The sequence below is a fragment of the Papio anubis genome, chromosome 12, assembly GCF_008728515.1.
Source record: "Papio anubis isolate 15944 chromosome 12, Panubis1.0, whole genome shotgun sequence".
Classification (NCBI taxonomy): domain Eukaryota; kingdom Metazoa; phylum Chordata; class Mammalia; order Primates; family Cercopithecidae; genus Papio; species Papio anubis.
The window spans coordinates 5,756,584-5,777,441 of NC_044987.1; the positions used below are offsets into that span (position 1 = coordinate 5,756,584).

Sequence of the window (20,858 nt, forward strand, 5' to 3'; positions counted from 1 at the left end):
CTGTTCTTAAGGTGCAATTATGGTTAAACATTTACCATGGGGAACTGAAGTATAAACAGGAGTATACTTTGTGAATTATTACCAACAACATCCACATAAAGTGGGAAAGGGGAAAATCCATTTTATTCTCAGCCAAGAGACATTTAAAGCACATACTCTCCCTGCCCCGGCTCAAATGGGAGGTGTAGAAAGCACTTTCCTCTTTGTCCTTCCAGAATCTCTTTTCCATGTGTCTTAAACTCACAGCTGAAAAGGTCAGCTGGTGGCATTTCTTTCTGGAGGCAATTTTGCTGAAAGCATTTTTCACCTTCTCAGTGTGCAGGGACTGGAGGCTCAGTGAAGAGGATACAGCTATGTCCACGTCATGTCAACTCTCACTGATTGTAGAGTTGTTCTCCCACCCAACTCAGTCCTCTCTCCCTTTACCCCTAACAGGAACATTTAACTCTGGTTACTGACTACATCTGATTGTGATTTTTGAGCACATTTATTAAATAGCCTGGGATAATACTTTTTTTTTTAGATGGATTATCGCTGTGTCGCCCAGGCTAGAGTGCACAGACACAATCTCTGCTCACTGCAACCTCTGCCTCCTGGGTTTAAGTGATTCTCCTGACTCAGCCTCCTGACTAGCTGGGACTACAGGCATGCACCACCATGCCCAGCTCTTTTTTTTGTATTTTTTGTAGAGACACGGTTTCGCCAGGTTGGCCAGGCTGATCTTGAACTCCTGACCTCAAGTGAACCACCTGCCTTGGACTCCCAAAGTGCTGGGATTACAGGCGTGAGCCACCACGGCCGGCCCTGGGACAATACTTGAATGGAGCTCCATGGACTGATTACTACCCACCAAAACGTTCTGTCCTGTTGAAATATAAATGTATCTGAAGCAGACACACAAAAACATGCTTTCCCACATAAGCTCCCACGCACTGGGCAACTTCCCTTCTGCCTAGTCCTTTCATGTTGGTGTTCTTGAAGCTTTTGGCTTCAGTGCCTTTTCTTCGCTCTCACTTTCATCCTGAGAAATTGCATCTACCCCAAGGATTTCCTTTCCCACCTATTTGGATCTTTTGTTCGCAACTTTCTCTTAAGATCCAGGCCTGTGGATCCTACTTTCTGCTGGACTGCTCCCATCTGGAGATCCCACAGGCCTCCCAACTCAGCCCCTGTTTCTGAATCCCCTAATTATCCTCTATCTACTTGGTCACTCAAGCCAGAGACTTGCCCTGGCCTCCTTGTCTCACTCTACCCCGCCACTGACGATTGAGATCAGCTTGTCAAGGTCTGCCACCTGCAGCACTACAGCAATTGTTTGTCTGGACTCCAGTTTTTAAAATCCGTCCCACAAAACATGACTGAAGTGGCCAATCTGATGATGCCATCCCTTGGCTTAGATTCTTCAATTAACATATCAATCAACGAAATATGCACAAGAACCTCCTAGAATGGAAGTTCCTGGGCCCCGCTCAGAAAGATTCTGATTCAGCAGACCCAGAATGGGGTTCAAGAACCAACACATTTAACACTCAGACTGCTCTTGGGCAGGTGGGCTGTGGGCTCGTTCTAAGATGCACAGCACTGCAGGATGCTCCAGCCCCTCAATGTGACCCAGATGCTCACCATCTTCTGGCGTGCATACACCTCTATAACCTCATCCATGTCTAACCTCTTCGTGTCCTAAAGTCCAGCACGCAGGGTCAAGGACAAGGGTGACATTAGGCCAGGCCTGGGAATGCCAGAATCTTGGCCTGCTGTTCATTCATCGTTGCTTTGAGGGTCTAATTGGAGGAGCTCTGCCCTCAAGCTGTAACAGGCAAAAGTAAGAAAAGTAACCCATTGTTAGTAGCTCAGACTATGCCCAGTACCCTGGAATTCGTGGTTCTCTTATAAAAACGGAAATGCTGAGTATGGTTTAGCAGAGAAGAACTGGCAGGAAGCAAGACTTTCCCCCTGTGTCAAGGGGTGGGAATAGGCCAAGTCTACAAAGCTGACCTGAATCTATTTGTCCAACTGGTGAGCCTGTCCGGCCTATCCCCAGGGGCCAGACCTTGCCCTCGCCCCAAGCAGTAGATGCGAGAGCAGAGAAGGATGATCAAGCCTATCTAAGGAGACAGGTTCTATAGAAGTGTTCTGATTGCATGGGAGCAAATTTTAAGAGAAGTGCCGTGCATGGATAACAATATTCAAGCCACAGTAACTGCACACTGGTAAATTGTGGTTAAACTTGGTGCAAAAGTAATTGTGGTTTTTGTCATTATTTTCAAATGGGTCTTAAGAAGGAGTGTTGGGGGCCAGGTGCAGTAGCTCATGCCAGTAATCCCAGCTCTTTGGGATGCTGAGGTGGGCAGATCACTTGAGGTCAGGAGTTCGAGACCAGCCTGGCCAACATGGTGAAACCCCATCTCTACTAAAAAATACAAAAGTTAGCCGGGCATGGTGCAGGCACCTATAATCCCAGCTACTCCGGAGGCTGAGGCAGGAGAATTGCTTGAACCCAGGAGGTGGAGGTTGTGGTGCCCTGAGATGGCGCTCCAGCTTGGGTGACAGAGGAAGACTCTATCAAAAAAAAAAAAAAAAAAAAAAAAAAAAAAAGGATTGCTGGGAGAAGGCTGGAAGCCCAGGGAGGAAGCAGGGATTCCCTGCCCAGCAATGATTGTTCCCTGGTTGCTGGAGGAATGATGGAATCAGAGCCATCCAAAGACCAAAGCTCCGCACCTCTTGCTATCCCAGATTCTCTGGAACACCAGGAAGAAAACATATTTGGACAAAAATTGTTCTTTGCAAAATTAGAACTTTTGATTCTGGAATGAGATGAGGAAATATGTCTGTATCTCAGAGAGACAATGAATTTTTAAAAGGAAATCGGGACCATTTCTCAGGGTGAGATGTCTTATCCGGTTAACTACGAGCCCCCCAGGATTTCTACTCAGTGAGGGTTCATCACATCAGGTTTCTAGTCTCTACAATAAAGACAGCCAGGGAGAAATTACCCAGCACTGGGAATAAAGAGCTCCAAAATAGAAGCAGCTTTTGAGGAATTTGGAGGGATAAAAAGGAATAGTATGTCTGAAAGTTGGCAACATGTAAAAAGGCTAAAAATGACAATTCTGCCTGTGATACTATCTCTAGTGGGCAACGCTTCATTCAAAAGGCAGGCACGTCTCCCCTCCAGGCGGGAGTGGGAATCTCACTGGGGAACCGGGAACTACATTTGAGCTGATGCAGACTTAGGGTCAGCTGGACAAGGGAGCCCTGCACCCAGACACAGCGGCGGTCACCTCACCTTGCACTGTCTTTGTCGGTCTTACAGGCATCGTCTTTCCCAGCCTCATTTGAGCCAGGATCTGACTTGCATTTCTAGGTCAGGCCTTGCCATTAGGGAGAGATGAAGTCAGCTGATGAGCATGCCCGCCTTGAGGAAGGACAGAGTGGGTAGCAGAGTGTAGGAAGTCGGAAAAAACAATGTGCCAGGTAAACACCTTCAAGTCAATTTCGAGAGGCTGGGTAGAAACCGCCAGGACTTCGGGGGGCCCTGCCTCGCGGGTCTCCCTGCGCTCTCACACTTTGGCTTGATATAATGCCACCTTGTCCCTGAAGAGAGGCCTATCTTAAGCTGAGCAAGAAAAGGTGAGAAAGACTAAAATCAGCGTTGTGGAGAGACGCCAGTTTCTGCTGCACACATGGAAACAACATGCACACAGAGCGAGCTGGCCCAGCTCCCAGCCACGTGGCTCATGCTGTCCCTGCTCACCCACCCGTTGCCTTCATCCCCAGCAGCACTGGTTGTGAACAGGGCACCTGCCTGAGCCACCCCACCACTGCGGGCCTGCCAAGGACAGGCAGGGACTCAGCCATTCCCCTCAAGGAGCCCAGGGGCATCTCCAGGGACGGCTCCCCAGCCTATGGGTTTGCTCCTGACAGGCCATGCTCGGGCTCACCTGCTCAGCTCACTCGGAAAGCCTCTGCTCAGACCTGCACCCAGTCAAAGCAGGAGGAGACCATTTCCACGGGCCCTCCGACTCCTAGGAGGCCGGGGAGGAGAGGGGAGGGAGGGGGCCAGCCCTGGTGCTTCAGGTATGCTCCGACCACTGCAATTCACTCTGCTGTGTGCCTGCTGTTTCACACACATCTCAGCGACTGTGTGCAGAAGGTACGGCTGTGACCGTGCGCAGGCGAGGCCTGGAGGAGTTCAGCTAAACGGCTCTCTCTCGATGGTTCTCAACCCTGAGAGTGCATCAGAGTCACCTGGAGGACTTATGAAAACATAGACTGCAGAATTTCTGACTTGGTCGAAGGAGGTTGGGGCCCAAAATGTGCATCTCTAACAGGTTCCCGGGTGACGCTGATGCTGATGCCACGCATCCAGAGCCACACTTGAAGAGCTACTGCGCAAGCTCACACAGCTAGCAGACCACTGAGCTGGGGCTCAGACCTACGTCAGCCCTGGTCCATGGGCCAGGCCCTTTCTCACGTCCCATGGTGAGCTGGGGCATGGTGGCCTCATGGACAGCGACCAGGGCCCCTAGGGAAGCCTGTCTGGAGGCCACTTCACTTTGAATGGATCTGGGACAGAGGAAGGACTCGAGTTGTGGGAGCCTGGGTCCTGGGCACAGCGGGCATGTCACGGCAGGGGTCACCAGCCTCCTTTGAGCAGTTCCCTGGTTCTGCCCCAGCTACCTGTGGTTGGTGGTGGGAGGTTTATTTGTTAGTTCTCTCAGCAGTGACTCGCCACACTTACTGAGAGCTTACCATGCACCAGGACTGCCACAGGTATGGGGATGCAGAGTGTCCACAGCCCCCAAAAAGATTGATGACAGTACCCTCCATGTGGGAAGGGCTGTGACTGCGGGCGGGATATGGGGCAGGGCACCTGTGTTTGCCACAGCCTCTAGAGGGCGTCTTCATATTCTCATCTGTGCGCGGGGCCCCTCCTCCACTCAGCTCTGCCTCTGGAGCACAGCCGCGCAAGTCCACAGCTGGTGACTGTGGCTGGCAAGCAGGGGAAGGTGGGTGGGGGCGGCAGCTGTGGGCTTTCCACTGGGTCCCAGCAGACCAAGGCTGGGTACAGGGGAGCATGGGCTGGCACTGGCAAACCCTCCTCAGAGAGCAGCAGGCCAGGAACCTGGGATGGGACTGGCAACAACATTTGCTGAAGGGAGAACAGTGCCGAGTATCCCTCGTGTCCCCCCAGCAGCCAGAAACCAGCAAAGAGAGAAGTGTCAGAACCGGGGAGAGGCCCCTGCCTCTGCACAAGGCTAAACGTCATGCCAGCTGGCAAGAGAGAAATGGGTACAGGGCCCAGGGGCGTTATCACAGAGGAAGGCAATGAAGGGTGCGTTGGAGGCTGAGGCAACGCATTATAACTGCACACACCACACACCAAGGATCCACTAATTTAGACTATCATGTGAATGGTCGTTTGGGAACTGAGATGTGTGAGGGCCCAGAGGGAGGAATCCACCCAGCTGGGAGGAGGTTAAGGAGGTCTACCTTAAAATACTTCCTATTCCTTCTCAGAGAACCCATGGACACTGGCCACAGGAGGGAGAGGAACGGCATCGCAGGTGGAGAGAATCGCTTGTATGAAGGCACAGAGCGGGGCAAGAAGATGGTGGTGGACTTTCCCCAGGAGCTGTTCGGGAGAGGGAACAGTGGATGCCGAGCTCTTCCTCTGCCCTGGAGCAAGTCCCATTTCCTCAGAGAACATGGTCCCCTTGGGCCAAAAGGACATGAAGACGCTCTTGCTAATGCCAGCCTGGCTCTCCCCATCCCGCCCCCTGCGTCCCTGCCCTCCTGGCTGCCCTCCCTTCTCCTAGCTCTGTCCCCTCTCACTTCAGGAGCCTCAGGTCCTTCAGATTTCTACTCCAAAGTCTGGGGATCTCTGGACGGGTAGGACGTGATCTCACCGCCTCTTCTCTTGCCCAGACTTGTTGGGATGAACTTCCTGATGCTGGTAGCGCTGAAGCTGACACTAGCCAGGGCACCTCCCTGACATGAACGCCCCTTGAGACTGGGCCAGGGCTCCTGGTGCCTGGGCACCTGCAGAAAGGCACCCAGCATGGCCGCCGCGGCACGCCCTGAGTGTGTGGGTGGGGGCTGATGCAAACTGACATTCCAGCTGTCCCAGTCCAGTTTGTGCTGCTCTCACACAACCCCGGAGACTGGGCGATTCATAAAGGACAGAAACGTATCTACCCGCAGTTCTGGAGCCAGGTGCCAGCAGGTTCCGTGCCTGGTGATGGCTCCAGTCTGTGCTTTCACGATGGTGCCTTGCTACTGCGTCCTCACATGGCTGAAGGTGGAAGGGCAACAAGTGAATATACTCCCTCCACACAGCCCCTGCATCAGGACCCCTGATTCCAACCATGGCCTAATCCCCTCTTAAAGGCCCCACCTGTTAATGCTATCACATTGGCAACACCTGGATTTTGCGGGGGACCACATTCAAACTGTAACGCCATCTAAGGCTGCTTCTGCCTGAGACAAGTGTGCTAATGTCTGCCTCAGAGACAGGGCCGAAAGCAGCTTGCTCTGCCCTGGCTTGGAAGCAGGGACAGGGGATAACTTTCATTTCTCCCTTCCAATGCCAGCTGGTCTCAAACAAAACTTAGCCCCTCATGCCCTCTAAGGAGTGGGTTCCTGTGCAGGAGGCTCTAAGGTACTTTGAGATAATAGACCAGGGAAGGTAAGTGGGTTCCCTCTCATGCTTGGCGTCCAGGTGTTTGAGGGTAGCTGCCCAGGGCCGTGTGTTGAGGGTTCTAAGGCCAGGGCTGCAGCAAGGGGGGATGGGTGCATGATGAATTAGCATGGTAGCTGGAAGTGTCCCCTCTGAATGGCTCCCTGGATATCCCGGGACCACTGGCCATTTGCAGCCTGAGTCCCAGCATGAACTCAGCTGGGGCCCTCCTTCGTGTTAATGCTTCACTTTTCAAACAGGAAATAGAAGGAAAACAAAGCTGGTTTCTAACAAAAACTTTGATTTTAAAGCCAGAATATGAGTCAGAAACATCATCCATTGCAGCCAACTTTACATGGGAACAGCCCAGTTCTTCAAAATAAGCAGCTGTCATTTCATGGCCCCGAGGCATCGTGTTTCCAGAAGAGCCACAGTCCCTCTTGCATTGAGATGGGTTGTAGCAGGACCTCTTAGAGAATCCGACAGTTTCGGGCTGGAAAGGGGATCCCTTTTGTTCTGTCTGGACACTAAGGCAGTGCATCATCTACAGGTACATGCCCTGCATGGCTGCTGGTTTGTCACCCGACAAAATGCCCAGCATTGATCCAGACGCATAGGCGTGAACCCTGGAGAATCCTGTTTTCTGTGGCTGGAAGAGGCAGGTGGAGGCACCAGCTCAAACTGTTCACCTCCTGCCGTCTATCCTGCAGACCCCGGCAGGCCACATGGTGACCTTCTATGTCCATCTGGGGCAGCAGGCAGCTGCCCCTGCCTCTGCGGGGAGTGAGCAATGGGCCGCGGGAGCACTTGTCCTGGGCAGCTCTTCTGAGGGTGGCTTTGCACTGCCACTGAGTTTTGGGAGCCCAGGGCCTGTGGTCTCCTGGGGGCTGCGTGCAGAGTGTAGTTCCCCAGAACCAGATGGGGAAGGGAACCGCGGGGAAAGAACGTGACCTTTGGGCTCAATCCTGGTATTGAAGCCCTGTTCGTTCTTTTACATTTTCCTGATGTGCAGCATTGGGTAAATGCCTTCTGAGTTTCGTTACTGCTGGTTAAATTGGGCGAGAACTTCGTAAGGTTGCAGGAAGTATTCCGAGAAATAGTACACGCACAGTACTTAGCATGGTCACCGCACGTGGCTAGCGTGCACCAAACTGGCCCAAATTGACTAGAATGGGGAGGGTGGGAGGTGGCAATCTCTACTTTCTTTTTAACCTGAGGTGTCTCATGCTACTTGCCGGGCGGGCTTCTGGCCTGTGACGAGCGCTCCCACTCTCTGCTGCCCGGAGACCTCGGTGGCTTTTGGGGTATTCTTTGTTCTCAGTGCCTTTGTGTGGAGAGCCTCTGTCTCCCTCTATTCTGTGGGTGATGCAGGGGGTGCTGCTGTGGGCTGCCCCTGGAAGTCATGGACTCTGAGCCTCAGGCTGTCAAGGATGGAGACTGCCATACCTGAGCTCCCGCCGCCCTGGGGAAGCCATGTGGGCAGTAGCTCAGAATGCAACTCCCCCCTACAGCCTGGGCCACCGGGGACTTGCGGGAGAAAGAACAGGGATGCGGAAGACTGGACAGTCCTGAAAGCTGAGAGGGGCCACAGGAGCCCAGATGACAGAGGACTATGGGAGACAAGTGAGGGCACCAGCTTCCCTGAGTTGAGGGCCCGTGATACCCAGGAGGGCAGAGAGGGAGACAGGGAGCCGGCCGGGAACCTCTGAGCAGGCGAGTGGGAGAGAGAGTGGGACAGAGAAGGCGGCTCTGTGTTCTGCTCTGATCCATCTGACTCCACACAGACGTGGAGTTCTCTGAGACGCCTTTCCCTGAATCTGAGAGCTTACTCACAGGAGGCTGGGCCCCTGAGACAGAGATCAGGCATGTAATGAATGAATGTGAATCATGAATACAGCTGGAGCAGCCCCAATCAGGGTAGCCCATGCCTTCCAACTGTGGACACAGAGGCCTCGTGGCTTTCCCGAAAGTCTAGTTAATGACTAGTTAATATCTAATCAATGACCAGTTAACGACAGTGCTCCCAAGTCCATCATCCCACCCCCTTTCCCCAAAATTCAGCACAAATGGCATCAGTTTGAGCTTCCCAAAGCGTCTCCTAAGATGTGTGGTTACAGTGGTTACAGCCCTGCCCTAGGGTCTCTGGGTGCATTGGCCTCCCGCTCCCAGATCCAAGCACGACCGAAACCCTCACAATAGAAATCGTCATTGCTGGCCCAGCGCTGCCACCTCTGCTTCTGCTTTTAGCCGGTTTTGTTTGTTTTTAGTCCCTTAGGCACTGGCCCTAACAACAAATGAGGAGAAGCCAAGTTCTCTGCTTTCTGCATTCAGGGTCTGCCCTGGATGGGGTCTTCCTCTAAGGCGAGCTTCAGATCTGCTCAAGCTTCCGGCAGTGGGGCCAGGAGGCAGGGCCTGGGCAGGGGAGACCAGAGCCTCTCGATGATGCCTCCCAACGGCAGGGCTCAGACACACACACCGGACTGGGGAAGCCCCTGCAGTGAAAAGCGAGACAGTCTTTTGCCTGCAGTGGCCCTGCGCAGACTCTGCTCTCACCGTGGTGCTGACATCCCAAGTTTTCAGACTCGCCAGGACCCAGTGACAGCATCTGTGTCCCCAGCTCAGGGCACTGGATGGAGCTGGGAACTGACAGCCCTGATCAATAGTCCCAAGAGAAAGGCCAGTCCTCTTCCTCCTCGGAATCCTGGGTTTCTAGAAGGCAAAAGGTTTTCTGAGAAACAAGGCTTTTGGAAGGAAGGCGGTGCCTGGCTGGGCGTTCAGAAAGGAGAGTTAAATGGAGAGGCTGAACAGAGGACACATGTGCAACGCATGGGGAGGGGAGGCTGGGGCGCAGGGCTCCGGGTCTGCTCTTCTGTGTCCATCCCGGATCCTGCTTTTGTCCAGATGGGCCTCGGAGCAGCAGTCACTTACTCCAAGAAGTCATTTCCCGTGGCCAATCATGAAGATGACGCACTCGGAAGCTTGTGGGCTCTGAGGAGGGGGAAGGACGCAGCAGCCATGCATTCATCCCAGCACAGGCAGCGCGTGGCTCCGGAAACAGACACAGGCTGGGCCTGGCCCAGGAGTCTGCCAGGAGCCAGGAGCGTCTGCACCTCCCTGGAGGCCCAGGCTTCTCTCCCCAGAAGCCGATCACGCAGCGTCTGAAGTGCAGGGCCCAGGTGTGCTGGAGTGACAAAGCCCCGAGCTGTGGTGATGGGAGGGAGGGAGGAAGCGCCGGTTTTTGTCTGTTCTTTGGGCGGATTTGCTGTCTCTGTCTTTGTCTCTAATGTCCTTTGCACCGCTGACCTTGAGGAGCCTTTTGTTCCTCCTGTCCCAGTTTGGTTTCCATGGGAACCTGAGTGGCAGCGTCATCACTTTGCTGAGGTGAAATGCCCCCCGATGCCATGAATACCTAGGGGAAAACCTGCCAGAGAAGCATAAACCATCCAAGAGACGGCCTGCAGGGCAGGGCCTCACAGGCTGCTCCCATTCTCTCTCAGGTTTCAGTCTTTTAGCTTTGTGTCTCCAAGTTCACGGAAGGTGCAGGGGAAGAGAAGCTCCATCAGTTTCGTCTGGATCTTGGTCCTCAGCAACTGTCTGGTGCCTGACAGGTGTGTGATAATTACTTAGTGAATTCATGGGTGTGGGCTGTGATAGAATTAAGTGATTTGACGTCCTTCGTTAAATTCAGGTAACGACAGGGTTTTTGGAGTTTGAGCCTCTCCTGAAATTTGCCATCTGACAAAATGACATCATGGCAGAGTTGTAAACTACTGTGGATATATTTTATTTAATTTCTCAAATTAAAATAAAAGGTAATGGTACACGTAAGAGTGGTCACCACAGCCAAGCTCATTGACACCCACTGAACTTTCTGGAATGGGCCGTGGGATGCTGGACAATGGGACAAATTGGAATGAGCGGTCTTCCATTCCAACTTTAGTTTCTGCAAAGCTGTTGAGAGCATGGAGCCAGGCTGCGGGGTCTGGGTTCAAATCCTGGCTCTACCACTTAGGAGCTGTGTGTACATGGGCAGGACAACTGGCCTGCCTGAGTCTCAGTGTACCTGTCTATAAAATAGAACGACAATGGCTTCCATCTCACAGATTCACTGTGTAAAATGGTATATGTGAAATGCTAAGAACAGCACCTGTACATAGTATGTCCTAGATATCTCATTGTTACCATTAGCATATTTTGTTTATTCCACAATATATTGTTTTCCCATTTGATATCTATGAAATCTAAAGATGTTTTTTTCCTGTCTTGGGAGATAGAATAATGCTCTGTCTTACAATGGATTGTTTTAGATTCACTGAAATTCACTGTTGTTTTTATCCCTGGTCTCTAACATGATATCTGGTAAATAACAAGGACTCCATACATTTTGCAAAGAGCAAATTCTCTCCCTTCCCGCTGAGACCTTGGTCTAGGTCTCTCCAGGCCTTTCTTTCCTGGAACCACAGTGCTTAAAGATAGGCCACTGGGGTCAGCACGTAAGCCTGAGCTATGATCAGAAAAAAGCACCATTGAGGTTGCAGTGAGCCGAGATCACACCACAGCACTCCAGCCTGGGCGACAGAGAGAGACTCCATCTCAAAACAAACACAAACAAACAAACAAAAAGGCACCATCTAGAAATGGCCCCGGCACTGACTAGCGGCCACCTCATTTCCCCACTTGACCACTGGGCCCACTGGGTGGCTAGGCTGCCTCATTTTGCATCCTTCTGACAATCAGAGGGAGCTTTATATCCGTGGCAGTCAAGGCCCTCCGGAGAAACAGAACCAACATGGTGTGTGTATATAGAGAGAATGAGCCTGAGGAATTGTGGAGGCTGGCTAATCCAAAGTCTGCAGGGCGGGCTGGGAGGCCACAGACCCGGGAGGAAGCCAGTGCTGCTCTTCACTCTGAGGCTGTCTGCTGGAGACTTTCTTCCTGCTGGGGGAGCTGAGTCCTTCATTCTCTTCAGGCCTTCATTGTCTTCAGCTGCTTAGATGAGGCCTCCCTGCCTTACAGAGACCAACCTACTTCACCAAAACTGCTGATCTAACGTTTATCTCATCCAAAAAACACAATCACAGAGACATCCAGACCAATGTTAGACTGAATATCTGGACACCGTGATCAAGGCAAGTCAACATAAAATCAGCCGTCACCGTGTCTATGGGAGGATTCCTGGAGTGAAGGTGTGCGTTTGCTGAAGACCCGTCTTCCCCAGGAGAGGCCGCTCCTGCTCCCCCGTGATGTCCTAGGGGCTCTGTCAACTCTACCGTAGTATCTTCTGTTATCTCTCCAACAACCCTGCCCTGGAAGTAAGAGTGTCTTCATTTTTCAGATTAAAACAATCAGAGTTTAAATGACTTGTTCAAGGGTAACTCTGGGAAGCCAATACACTGGACAAACTCAGGTTTATCTGTCTGCAACTCTTGTTTGGAAGGATAATAATAGCTACTGTTTCATTGTTTTATTATTGTATTTAACACTTACGTTTGCTGTATTTCAGGCACTGTTCTAACTATGCTAACTCTCCCCAAGAATTCCAGAGGCAGGTGTGATTCACAAGCCATCTGAAGGTAGGAACCACCTGCAGTCCACATTGCCTGGGCACTGGCCCCCAGGATGCCTCAGAGCTGCCCCGGGCCAGTTATTTCTCTCTCACCTGCCAATCCTCTTCCCTACAATTTTTTTTTTTTTTTTTTTTTACTGAGCAGCTGATGAACGTCTGCTCAGGGTGGGCATGAGTGCCCTGTAGTGTTCACGCCCCATCTGCTCTTAGCACCTCCTAATGGCTTCTGAAATTGGTGCCTGCGTTTCTCAGTCTGACACGTTTGATGAGAGGCTGCACACAGGACGGGGGTGGGATGTGGTCCACGCCCACAGTGCTCCTGGTGGCACCCTGCACCTGGCTTGTGCTTTCCTTAATGGCCAGTGGCTGAGGCTGTCGTTCTGCCCTCGTCCTCATGAGAAACATGGATTTTGGCAGTGGGACTTCTGTCGCTCTCTGAGTGTTCATTCAAGGCTGAAGTCCCCATGTCACAGGGAAGCCACGGGGTCGCCTCCGTCACTGCCTCCCGTGTAGATCTCTCCATCAGGACAGAGCCAGGTGCTGAGGGCGCCACAGAGGGAGGAAGCGCCACCTGGACCACTGAGCCACCAGGTGGCTGAGGCCTTCGGCACTTTGAGAACACACCGATGATCACCTGGAGTGAACAGTGAGTCCACTGAGGGAGACCACGAGCATTCAGTGGGAAGAGGGAGCAGTGTGGGTTGGGTTGGGTATGAAGAACAAAGAGGGTGTGACTTCATCTGGGGAGTGAAAGACAAAGAGGATTTTCCAAAAGGCAGAGAGAAGGGGGCAGAACAGGTAGCAGGAAAGCAGGGAAGAGCAGAGCACCCCTTGGAGAGGGGTTCTCCACCTCATCCCGCCTCAGGCTCTGCGTCCCCACTCCCACCTACCCCGGCCTCACGCCCGGGGTAATCTCTTTGCCATTGGCATCTTCTGCTTCCTCTTCTCCAGCAGACATTTCCCATCCGCACTTAGATATGCTTCAGCGTCTTGCATCTTAAAACATCAGCTCACAATCTGAAACTCCAGAATCATCTCTGCCCACCCCCTTTCCCTGCAGACACCTGCTGCCCTGGTTCTCACCTCCACATCATGACCAATATTCCAGGAATCAAATCATATGCACCTCCTCTCAATCCTCTTGCCTCGTGCACCCTCAGCGCCTCTACATTGGCCTCTGTGTCCACACCCTGACAACAGCTCTTGCTAAGGCGCACTGTCCCCCTTGCACTCCCCATCTTGGCAGTGTACAACACTCCTCCTGACACGCTGGAAGTGCTCCTCCCTTGGTCTTTGATGAACTGGACACCTGGTTCCGCTGGTTTGTCGTCTGCCCTTGAGCTTTCCTCCTCCTTCTTGGGCTTCTGTCCTAGGCCAGTAGCTTCCTTGGAGGCGTCACAGAGGGTTCACATCTGCTATGCTTTGGATGTCTGTCCCCTCCGAAATCATGCTGAGCCATAATCCCCAACATGGCAGAACTGAGAGATAAGGCCTTTAAGAGGTGACTGGGCCGTGAGGGTCCTACCTTCATGAATGGATTAATCCATTTGTGGATAAACGGATTCACAGATTAATGAGTTAGTGGATGAATAGGTTCTCATGGGATGCCTTGTGCTGCCTCAGGACTCTGCATACTCCCTGCCATCAAGAAGACCCTCACTATGTGCAGCCCCTCAACCTTGGACTCCTCAGCCCTTCATAAAAAATAAATTCCTTTTCTTTCTAAATTACCCAGTTTCAGGTACTCTGTTATAAGCAACAGAAAATGGACTAAGATAACATTCAACACAGAAAAAAAGGAACTCAACTATTTTTCAAGCACGATCTTTCTCCAGTATTTTCTTAGCAAATGTGATCATTTATCCTTTGTTCAGGCCCCAAATGAGAATGCCGATCTTGACATTCCTCATCTTACTCAGTCCCCTTCTCCCACCCCTCACCCTACTCAGTCTCCTTCTCCCACCCCTCACCCTACTCAGTCCCCTTCTCCCACCCCTCACTGGCCCTGTTGATGCAGGATTTTTTTCTTGGTCACTTTGCAAGGTGGGGGCCTCCAGCCAGTGACACCCCACCTGGGCCTCGCTCAACCATGCTACCTGCTGCAGGAGACGGCCCGCCCACTCAGCCTGCCTGGGCAGAGCTGGGCTTGCCCACTAGTTCCCAAGATCTTGTCCAGCATCCAAGAAGAATGAGCCGATTGAAGACTGAGCAAGGCAGGGAGTTTCACTGAGTGAAGAAATGGCTTTTGGCGAAGAGGGGATGTGGCGGTGGTCGCCCTACCTGAAGGTGGGAAAGTCCCTGTGTGTGTGGGTCCAGGGCTTTTATGGGCTCAGAATAGGGGAAGGGAGGGCAAACAGGAACAGAAATTCTCACTCTGGTCCAAGGTTTTACCCAGGACTGTCTCCAGCTTGGAGGTGGGGTTTCACCTGGGACCCGCCCCTATCTGCCTAGACATTTGGCTGCCTCCAGTCAGTATCTGTCAGTTCTACTCTTAAACATGGCCAGCAGCTGCCCACTTCCTTTTGTATCTACTGATTTACTTCTGCTCCCCTGGTCTGAGCTGTGAGCCTCTCCTGCCTGGACTAACACATTCGCTCTCTAATCCACTTCCCCACTGCTGCTCCTACCTTCCTCATGTCACTCTCCACGCTACGGCCAAACTGATTTCTTCAAAATTGCAGGTCTCATTACATAGTGCCCCCACTTAAAACCTGCCAGTGACCTCTCTTAGCTGCAGACCAGCTCCACTCCCTGTACTCAGGCCCTTGCCTCTCTCTTCCTCCAACATCCCAGGCTCCTTCTGTCTTCCTGGCTTTTGCATATGCTGTTCCCTATGTCTAGGAGGCCCTTCTTGCTTATCTTTACCTAAGTCATTCCTGCTCACCCTTCAGAGCTCAAATCCAGTGTCACTTCCTAGAGGAACTGGTTAGCGCCCGGGCTAGTGCTCACTCTCCTGCTACATATTCCCACACGGCACTCTGCTCAGAGCAGATCTCAAAGTCTGAATGCAACACTAATTGCGGGATGGCTTTTTGCATGCCTTCCCTGGTCCCCAGAATGAGGCCTTCAGTTTGCCTGCTGTCACTTCTGTGCCCTAGAGTATGTGTTGCACACTGTGGGTCCCCAGGGAGTCTGCTGAAGGCCTCAGCCTCTCTCTGCTGCCAGCCTCTCCCCTACACTGCAAATCTGGTTGTTGCTCTTTCTTGCTTGAATATCTTGGGTGGCTTCAAATGATCCATAGCTCCTCTTGTCAATCTTTTCGGCTGAAATGAAGAGGGGCTAGGAGGGCAGGCAAAACAGCTAATGTTGAGCATGAGGTTTTTCTGAAGTTTCACATTTCGGTTTTAAAGCCCTGTGAAGTCACCAGTCAGAGTGGCTATTATTAAAAAGTTAAAAAATATCACAGATGCTGGCAAGGCTGCAGGGAGAAGGGCACACTTACACACTGTTGGTGGGAATGTAAATGAGTTCAGCCACTGTGGAAAGCATTTTGGAGATTTCTGAAATAACTGAAAACAGAACTACCATTCCACCCAGCAATCCTACTACTGGGTAACTGCCCCTAAAAAGTAATACACCTGCACTCACATGTTCACTACAGCACTATTTACAACAGTGAAGACATGGAATCAGCCCAGATGCCCATCAACAGTGGATTGGATAAAGAAAATGCAGGAAATATACACCATGGAATACTACATAGTTATAAAAAAGAATGAAATCATGTCTTCTGCAGCAGGCAGATGCAGCTGGAGGTTACCTTCTAAGCAAATAACAAGTAATGCAGAGACAGAAAACCAAATACTGGGGCGAGGTGTGGTGGCTCATGCCTGTAATGCCAGCACAGTGGGAGACCAAGGTAGGTAGATCACTTGAGGTCAGGAGTTCAAGAGCAGCCTGGCCAACATGGTGAAACCCTGTGTCCACTAAAAATACAAAAAAATTAGCCCGGTGTGGTGGCGGACGCCTGTAATCCCGGCTACCAGGGAGGCTGAGATATGAGCATCACTGGAACCCAGGAGGCTGAGGTTGCAGTGAGTGGAGATTACGTCACTGCACTCCAGCCTGGGTGACAAAGCAAGACTCCATCTCAAACAAGAACAACAAAAACAAAAACAAATACTGGATGTTCTCACTTATGAGTGGGAACTAAACGTTGGGTACACGTGGACATACAGATGGCAACGATAGACCCTGGGGACCCTAGAGGGGGGAGGGAAGGAGGAAGGTGAAGATTGAAACACTCTCTATGGGGTACTATGCTCCCTGCTTGGGTGACAAGATCGCTCGTATACTAAACCTCCGCATCACGCGATATACCCAAGTAACAAATCTGCACGTGTATCCCCAAATCCGAAATAAAAGCTGAAAACAATTATTGTGAAGTTTGCATTCCAATCTATAATATCCACTTGCTAAAAAATAAAAATGACGCATCCCCACAAAACTCCGCAAGGAAAAGTATGCTCCAAGCGTTTCCTCACAGCCGTGGCGGGCACCGGGACCCTTCCAGGGACATAAGTGGCGGTTTGAGAAGTGCGGGTTTGATCATCTATAGCAGATGCTGCTGATGCCAATCAGCAAGCCCCGGGCCCCCGCTGGATGTCCCCCAGCTGTAGTGGACAGTCATTCCTGCTGACATGTTCCTACCACAAGCCCTGGCAATGATAGCTTGGTTTTGTTTTGTGTTTTTCAGTGCAGTAAGAGCTTGCCTGGCCAGTGTGCAGAGCTGCCTCCTCCTGAAATTCCGTGAGTTGGAAACCCCCAGGGCAGCCCTTAACCAATGGGGGAAAACACTGGTGTGTAAATCCCCCAGCTTCCCTGGGTGGGCTGCTGCTGAGCCATATTCTACATGGCACTTCCAAGGATCCCTGATAGGGGAGGATGGGGCCCTGAGACTGGGGGTGATTCATCAGCTGGGTCCTTGGGAAGATGTCGTTAGATGTGCCAGAGATTTACAGGGGGTAATGCCTGTGAACAAAATGGGGAACTAAACAGAAGTAAGCAGAGGGAGCCCCAGGTCTTGATGCAGGTCTGACACCTACGAAAGGAGAGGGAGGAGGAAGGAGGGTCAGGCAGGAAGATGCTCAGAATGCAGGCCACTCAGAAAACTTGGTGAGTGGTGCAGGGGCTCCTGCCCAAGACTGCCCATAGAGGAACCCACCACAGCAGTCATCATCAGCTTGCTGTGCAGGCCCCTGTCACTGGAGGCTGTCTGCTCATTGTATTCCTTGGGGCTGGACCTGTTATGAAGGGAGACCATTCTCTGTATTTTGCAAAGGGGGTTAAGTAAAGGGCCTGAGGTCACTGAGCAAACTGTAGATCCAAGGCTTGCCTCTGGGTTAGCCGGCTCCGAGACATGTGCTTAATCTCTGACCCATGTGGTCTTGGAGAGTGGGCCAGCAGTGGGCAAGACCAGCCTCTTGATAACAGTAGAAGCTAAAGTGCACTTGAAGTCTTGGCTGCAAGTGGGACAGTGTTAAAATCTAGAGATGCCAGCTTGACTCCAGATGGTGGTGAGAAGTGCAGGACACATCTGCAATGGCAGCCTGAGGCCATCTATGTGGGGGGAATTGCAGAGCTCTGTGAGCTCAAGCTGGTCTCCCTCAATTCCTTCTGCTCACATCAGTATCCAGGATCGTTTCCAAGAATCCAGGCCCCCAAAGTGGCTGCAGCCCCCACCCCATCTCCCTACCTTAAAGATGGCTCTGTACCCAGGGCCAGGCTACCATGTTGTGCCCGCCTGTCTGTTTGGGGACAGAGCTGAGTTTTCACTTCTGCAGCCGCATTCTGCGTAGATGTGGCTTGGGCTGCGCCATCCATGCGGTAGGGCAGGGAGCCCCCACCCAGGTCCACAGATGGTGACAGGTGAGTGGACAAGGAGATCAGAGGGACCTGGGGAAGCTCCGAGCATGGGGGGGCCTCACAATGATTCCTGATAGCCTTTCACTAGGGTTAGGTTGCATTTTCACCCTGGGGGCCTGTTTTAAAAATGAAGCAGCCCCTATGGACGCACACACACACACACCCTGCCGCGGAGGATAAACGCAAGACCAGCATATCCCAAACTATCCTTTTCAGATCATCAACATCTGAATGGCAGAGGATGCACTGGTTTTTTTTTTTGTTTTTTGTTTTTTGTTTTTTGAGACTGAGTCTCGCTCTGTTGCCCAAGCTGGAGTGCAATGGCGTGATCTCAGTTCAGTTCACTGCAACCTCCACCTCCTGGGTTCAAGCGGTTCTCCTGCCTCAGCCTCCTGAGTAGTTGGGACTACAGGTGCCTGCCACCATGCCCAGCTAATTTTTGTGTTTTTTTTTAGTAGAGACGATGTTTCACCATGTTGGCCAGCTGGTCTTGAACTCCTGACCTTAAGTGATCCACGGGCCTTGGCCTCCCAACGTGCTGGGATTACAGGTGTGAGCCACCACACCTGGTCAGGATGCATGTTTAAATGCAGACTCCGGGGCCCACATCAGACATACTGGATCTTCACGTCTGCACCCAGCAGACTAGGTCACACTCACACATTTCAAACTCTGACAACAGCTCCACAAGGAGGCTCCGGATGTCAGCACTGAGGGGTGTTGAGGGTCATCTGGTTAAATGCCTGCGTTGCAGAGGTGAGGAAACCGAGTGTGAGATAGACAGTCACCCCTCTGGGCTCAGGCTCTGTGATGGCTGCTCTGACTCACAAGCCAAAACCTTTTGAGTTATTAACAGTCTAATGTGCTGATCAATTTGTCCTATCATTTCCCCCTTGTAGTGACAGCCTGAGGGCAGAAACTGTCAACCGGCTCCCTCCCAGTGATCAGATGGACTGAAGTGGGCACAGGTCCCACTTCATCAACTAAACATACAGCACACCTAATTCCATTGAATTGCAGGTAAACAACATAAAACTTTTCAGTGTAAGTGTGTCCCCAGAACTGCGTGGCACACACTTACGTTCCAACAGTAGTCAGTGATCATCTGAAATTTCAAAGGAGCTGGGAAGCCTGTGTTTGTATTTGTTGAATCTGGCAGCTCTACTTCCAGGAGCTAGCACCCCTCTCAAGGCAATGAGAGCGATGCAGCATGGCGGCCTCTACTGAGGTGTGGTGTATGCACAGGGGGTCTTCCGTGGATGCTGCAGGGGAAGGAGGAGCAGCTGTCAACCCTGCAGGCTATAACCTCGACAGGTGGAGACGTGGAGGAAGATCATGTGTGCCCCCAGGAATGCTCTGCTGCCTCTCCTTGGAAGTTCTCTTAGTCAGCTTGGGCTGTATCACAGAACACCATAGATGGAGTGGCTTCATCAACAAACATTTATTTCTCACAGCTCTGGGGGCTGGGAAGCCCATGATGAAGGTGCCAGCAGATCTGATGTCGTGTGAAGGTTCACAACCTGGTTTGCAGAAACCCAGCCTCTCCTTGTATCCTCACGTGACGCAAAGACAGAAGAATCTTCTGTCTCTTCTTGGTTCTTTATTTTTGAGACAGAGTCTCACTCTGCCACCCAGACTGGGGTGCCAGGACTTCCCGGACTCAAGCAATTCTCCTGCCTCAGCCTCCCGAGTAGCTGGGACTACAGGTGTGTGCCAACACACCAGGCTAATTTTTGTATTTTTTGTAGAGATGGAGTTTTGCTATGATGCCCAAGCTGGTCTTGAACCTCTGAGCTCCAGTATTTGCCCATCTCGGCCTCCCAAAGTGCTGGGATGACTGGCATGAGCCACCGTGCCCGGCCTCTTCGTCTTTTCGTGAAGGCACTAATCCCACTCCCAGGGCCCCACCCTCCTGACCTCATCTAAGGCTAATCCCTTCCCAAAGGCCCCACCTCCAGATCCCATCACATTGGGGTTAGGGTTTCAACATGGGAATTGGGGTTGGGGGACACAAACATTCAGTCCAGAGCAGAAGACAAAAACCAATGTCCAACACATACATAGAGGTTGAGGGAGGGTAGAGAAAATCCACTCCATCTGACAGGGAGAGCGGGCCAGGAAGGAGCCAGGCAGAGATAGGAACACCTGGTTGGGATGGAGAGGGAGTAGCGAGTGCCAGGTTTACAACCCCTGCCCTCCAGAACCACTGCCCTCTCTAATCCCTGCCTCAATAACCCCTGCCTCCCTAATGCCCTGCATCCCTAACCCCCAGCCTCCCTAACCCCCTGCCTCCCTAACCCTCGGCCTCCCTAATCCCTGGCCTCCCTAACCCTCGGCCTCCCTAACCCCTGGCCTCCCTAACCCTCAGCCTCCCTAATCCCTGGCCTTCCTAACCCTCGGCCTCCCTAACCCCTGGCCTCCCTCACCCCTGGCCTCCCAACTCGCCGCCTCCTTCTCAGTGTGGCCCTTTGTACCTCCAGGGAGGGTGGTGAGAAGAAGGGATGGGAGCGGGGAGCAGGAGGGGGAATTATCTAGACAGTAAGTTCCAAATCTGACCTCCAAATGCACTCTCTTGTTCCTTGCTCTCCTCAGGAAGTGCTTCAGGTGCCAGGGCAGCTGGCCCTCCGAGGGCCTGCTCAGCTCTCAGGACACATGCCCAGCTGCTTGCAGGCTGCAGCGCCCTGGGGGCTGAGGTCATTGTTTTGCTGTATGACCTGGCAAATAATTCTCTGGGGGCACTTCTGCTAT

The 20,858-nt window shown here is 52.1% G+C and overlaps 1 protein-coding gene across 2 annotated transcripts; it reads left to right on the top strand.

The window, feature by feature from the left end:
- The first annotated feature begins 8,427 nt into the window (after nucleotides 1-8,427).
- On the top strand, nucleotides 8,428-19,796 carry TP53AIP1 (tumor protein p53 regulated apoptosis inducing protein 1). 2 transcript variants are annotated; one of them, XR_002517311.2, is made up of 3 exons: nucleotides 8,428-10,287; nucleotides 16,942-16,994; nucleotides 19,010-19,796. XR_002517311.2 is itself a non-coding variant. In XM_021926745.2 (1 exon), the coding sequence occupies exon 1, from the start codon at nucleotides 9,023-9,025 to the stop codon at nucleotides 9,839-9,841; it is 819 nt and encodes a 272-aa protein (XP_021782437.2). In that variant the 5' UTR covers nucleotides 8,428-9,022; the 3' UTR covers nucleotides 9,842-13,972. The 2 variants fall into 2 exon arrangements, 1 of the variants encoding a protein (XP_021782437.2); XM_021926745.2 differs by lacking the exons at nucleotides 16,942-16,994; nucleotides 19,010-19,796 and having other exon boundaries at nucleotides 8,428-13,972.
- The last annotated feature ends 1,062 nt before the right edge of the window (nucleotides 19,797-20,858 follow it).

Excerpts from the sequence above, each read along its gene's own strand:
- TP53AIP1 (XM_021926745.2), top strand. The coding sequence starts at position 9,023 with ATGGGGTCTTCCTCTAAGGCGAGCTTCAGATCTGCTCAAGCTTCCGGC.